This window comes from Limulus polyphemus, unplaced genomic scaffold, assembly GCF_000517525.1.
Source record: "Limulus polyphemus unplaced genomic scaffold, Limulus_polyphemus-2.1.2 Scaffold333, whole genome shotgun sequence".
Classification (NCBI taxonomy): domain Eukaryota; kingdom Metazoa; phylum Arthropoda; class Merostomata; order Xiphosura; family Limulidae; genus Limulus; species Limulus polyphemus.
In genome coordinates this window covers 536,162-541,073 of record NW_013665943.1, presented here as the reverse complement: position 1 = coordinate 541,073, position 4,912 = coordinate 536,162, and the positions used below count along the sequence as shown (strand labels likewise).

Below are 4,912 nucleotides of genomic sequence, written 5' to 3'. Positions count from 1 at the left end.
ACGTAGAAGGAAAGGGAGACTAAGTTGCATGGTAGGGAAAAAAAACGCGCCTGATTTAAATGTCACACCTGAACGCTCACATCCTTTTAATTATGTTTGAAATTATGAATATTGCTCAACATCATGAAAATTAAACCTTATTTTCAATAAGCAATCCTGAAAAATATTTGGGGGTGCTTAACTTTTTTCCAGGTGTATATAAGATGGTCACAAAGTGACGGAACAACAGTGTAATGAGTAATTGAATGTATGTGGACAAAATATTGTTGGCCTGGTGAGACGTGAATTATAGTGTTGTTATAGACTGACTGTTGAAATTAAGTGTATCGTAAAGTTGTATTCGGAAAGAATAAACCAGTTTTATTTAAGAAAGGACTTGTGTCGCTAAAGTTTCATTGGAACAAAGTTACGGAAAATCAACTAACGAACAGAGGTGTAACAATAATATATAACTCAACTTGTATGTGATGAGAAGTTAAGTGTAAATAGTTATAATTTTCACATTCAAGATGGCTGCCATGTCGCCTTTTTCTTCTAACTATCTCTGGTGGCCAAAAATAAATGTATTTAGATTTGTTTTATCATAAACCATATATCTTAGACCATTAAAACATCACCTGTTGTGCTCAAAAAGCTGACATTTGAGTAGATAGGCCTAGAAAAACACAATAAGACAACCATTTTGAAATCCAAGACAGCTTTCATACCATGAACATGAAAAAATGCAAACAATGATTTTTAGTTTCCCCATGCAATAAGCTTTCTACAAATGTATAGTTTTACATATCTCAAAGAAAATCCAACAAAAACCCTAATCCCGAACATAGTAAACTGGACTAATATATTATGTAGAGAGAACATGCATAAACTGTAATCCAAAACCTTCAGCTCCATATAGAAAGATATTCACCATATTAAGGAAAGTGAAGTGGTCAGGAAAATATTGAAAAAAGAAACATCTTCAATGAATACTTAAAAAATATCATACATTTTTTATATATATATAACATTGATCTATATATGCTAGTGAGGTTGAATACTGACAAAAAAGATTAAAGGTACCATTAATAATATCAGTTAAAGTTAAGATTTCAACTATGTCCTAACTAGGAGCATATAGCCAGCATTACAGAAAGTGATTTGTTTTTCCAAAACAAATGTGGACTTTTTCGTCTACACAAACACTTATTTATTTACTTTAGCCCAAATAAAACTTGTAAAACAAAAATGTTGAAAGCTTAAGAGAGAAAATACAAAGAGAAGCTTAGCTTACCTCACAATATGTTGTTGTGTTTTAAGTGTCTGAGTAAGCCTTTTCAAATATATGAAAAATCAGAAGTTAGTGGACCTATTATGCTTTTTAGAATATTGGAGTTGTTTTTCATTCCCTTGGCTACATTCTTCACCCTGACTTCTGGAATGGCTTTTAAAATAATAGTTATAAGACTTTATTTGGCAGATAATGTTAGGCATTTGACCAAGATTTTGGTAATTGGCTGAGGATATGAATCTACCAGAAAAGCAATTTGCTGAAGGGAGACTTTGATTACTTTGCCAAAAAATAAAAATGTTAAGTTATGAATTTTGCACAAAGCTACACTAGAGTTATCTGCACTAAGTGTAAGACTAGAGGGAAAGCAGCTAATCATCACCCCCACTGCAAACTCTTGAATAGTGGGATTAACCATCACATTATAATGCCCCCAGAGTTAAAAGGATGAGCATATTGGTGGGATTCTAACCCGCGACCTGCAGATTGCGAGTCGAGCACCCTAACCATCTGGTCATGCCGGGCCAAAAATATAAATAAAAGACTTGATGCTTACTAGCACATATAGAATGACCAGATGGGAGATGAAAATTATAATACAAAGGAGAAGATCCCTGGGTCATTTGGAATAGACATTAGACACCACTTTCATTATCATGTTTTTCAGCTAAATAATGCTACTGACTATATATATATAAGTTATATAAAAGAATATTAAATATGTCAATAATTTATTTTACCTGAAGCTAATGTTATAACGTTTTACTGACAAAATTTATATGCCAGTTTAATTACTTACGTATTTTTAGAAAATATAATTTGTATAAACAGTAAAAATCATATGCCTAGGAAAAAAACAGCTCAAATTATGGAATAAAAAGTGTTACCTTTAATAAGAATCTGAAATTCTTCATGGCTTATTTTACCTTGCTGCATGTCAATTTTTAGTGTTAACAGTAAGGTAAAGAGAAATTTATGGTTTTCATATAATCCCCTGCAAGTATATTTAAATACTTCATATGTCAAATATTCATTGATATTTGTTATTCTCTTGGCTGCTACAGGAGACTTTTCAGAACTGTAAGACAATAGGAGGTTTTATATATAGTTAAAATATATCAAAAAGTCAGTTGTAGTTAACATCATAACATGACATAAACATAAAACAAACAGCGCTAAGATAATGGTGTTTCTTTTAACCTAATTTTATCTAAGTAAGTTTCATCATAGTTTGTATTTTCTGTTGTTTAAACTAGCTTTCTCATTTATGTAAAGCTTACTAAATTATCTTAATTTTTGTTAAAAGAATTATACATACATGTACAATACATACACACTTGCAAGTAATCTAACAATTAATCTTGAAAATAAAAATTGTATGTATGAGGTAAATATATGAAAAATAATAATATAAAATAGCACAAAGAACAATGAATTAGAAGTTTACAACTGACATGAAAAACCTTTTACTCCCTAAATTATATTGTGACTACAGTTTATAAAAGAAATTGTGCTTTTTTCATACTTCAAAAATGAGCACACCCTTGCAAGACCATAAAAAAATAATGCATTCATCTTTAATTTTAAAATGCTTAATTAAAGACTGGAAAATCACCTAAATAAATAAATATAAACAAACTCCTTTAAGATGCTAATGCTACTGATACTAACTTTCTTATTGCCATATCAAATAGTTCCAGAAACTGTACAAGTGATGTCTGATACATCACATTCACCATGCTAATGTCACAGATGAGAAAGTACAGAATACTTCCTCTTGCAGCAACTACAAAAAGATGAAAGTTAATAGTTTGTACTCATGAATTTGTGTAATTGTGTAAGCTAAAGTATGTCTTTATATAATTCATATGTTGATACTGGTACACATTTAAAAATGAACTATTTAAATGCTTTAAACATACAAATAAGTATGGAACACATTAAAAAATTCTAATTTAATAAAATGTATCATGAGAAAATATCTAAATTAAAATTTTATATAGTAAAAAGTTAACAAAAAGGATAATTAACAAACCAGGCCTAAATTCTTCTCTTGCATTATTGATCATAATTTCTGTTTCAGCAGCTATATTAAGTTTCTCTGACACCTCAGCTGCAGTTTCTTTAGTGTTGGTTAAAACATGAATCAAGGATTCATCATCTACAAGTGAACCCTTGAAAAAGACATATAATGAACTGGTTATTTTATACACAGAAAATATTATGTGCACTATAAATAACAGATTCAAAAACTATACCTAAAAGCAAAAAAATATTGCCACCACTTTTTATATACAGTAACATTATGAGGTTGATGAACCAACACAACATATTTATTTAACATACAAAATGTCAAAATAATAATAAAACTAAATATTAAGAATAAATACGACAATTTAAATGTTTGGTTACTATTTTCTGTTGGTTTGTGATTACTTTATAATGCTCTTTAGATCAAGGAAAAATAAATTCATAAAATCCTTACAAACTTTAGTTCATACTTACTTTAGTGCTGGTCAATTTATACAGTAAATTATCTTCTAGTTCCTTCATCTTCCTTTTATTAGCTGTTACACTCTCCATTAATTTTTTTCTGTCTGCTTCCAACTCCTACAATGGAAATTCAATGTCTAAACAAGTTTACTTAATGAACAAAACTTTGACTTTGATTAATTAAATATGTCTAGAGTTAATTGACAATATTGAGAATAAAAGTATTTTGGGGGTATGGTTGAAACATTCCAGAGTAGTGGTATGTAAGAATACTAGCTTTGTTATATATATATATATATCAAGACACATGGTAGTGTGTTGTTCAGCTAAAACAACCTGCAGGACAAACTGTGTGTTATTAACAGAAATGATACTTTAGCAATATTCCACTTTCTGTAGCTCACCCAGCTAACTCATGATGTTTCTATAACATTGCTGAATAGTTGTGCATTGGTAAAATCCATAATGTCATGCATTATATGTTGTGGCACTGTTAGTCATTAATGGTGAATATATATATATTCATGAAACAAGCAATTTATAAAAAATCAAATAGCAGTTTACATGTTTTGAAATACTGAACAATATTATTTGATGTATTTTTTGTATGGTTTATGCTTCTACAAAGTAGGAAAACGTTTTCACAACATTAAAACTTGCAGCAATGTTGTATGCACAACTTTTAATTAAACACAAGTTGTAGCCTAAATGATATGTTTACACTTTCTACTGTGCAAGTAAAAACAAGAAATATATTATTTATCTTTCATTTTACTGTTCATAGTTATAATTATATTGTTATGCATTGTCACTGGGTTGTCAACTTGTTACAGTGTTCTTGGCATGGAAATGACCAGATTTGTAAATGTATTTTCATAAGAAATACATAAGAATACTGTTACGACAGCGGAAGTCACCCAATGTTGGGAGCATGCGCCCTGGAGTTTCTAGAAGGATCATGACTTATCAAGGAACCTTGCGAATGTCCAAGTGTTTGCCAGGCCCCCTTTTTTAGTATATAAGCCAGGCAGTTAAAGCCTGCTGGAGGACTGATTGAAGGGATATAGATAGATATTGAAGTGATAGATAATTGAGTCAAGCGAACAGTAGGCACTGTAACTAAAGTGTGTGAATCATTGTGATTTATAG

General features: G+C 30.2%; 1 protein-coding gene across 1 annotated transcript in view; it reads right to left on the bottom strand.

Moving 5' to 3' along the window:
• The window catches only part of LOC106457450 (dynein heavy chain 8, axonemal-like), a 459,787-nt gene that overhangs the window by 56,955 nt on the left and 397,920 nt on the right, over window positions 1–4,912 (bottom strand). The window contains exons 69-72 of the mRNA XM_022383398.1: window positions 3,776–3,880; window positions 3,306–3,444; window positions 2,942–3,056; window positions 2,158–2,348 (exon numbers count right to left, since the gene is read on the bottom strand). Coding sequence (XP_022239106.1) covers window positions 2,158–2,348; window positions 2,942–3,056; window positions 3,306–3,444; window positions 3,776–3,880 — 550 coding nt within the window. The remainder of the gene's footprint in view (window positions 1–2,157; window positions 2,349–2,941; window positions 3,057–3,305; window positions 3,445–3,775; window positions 3,881–4,912) is intronic.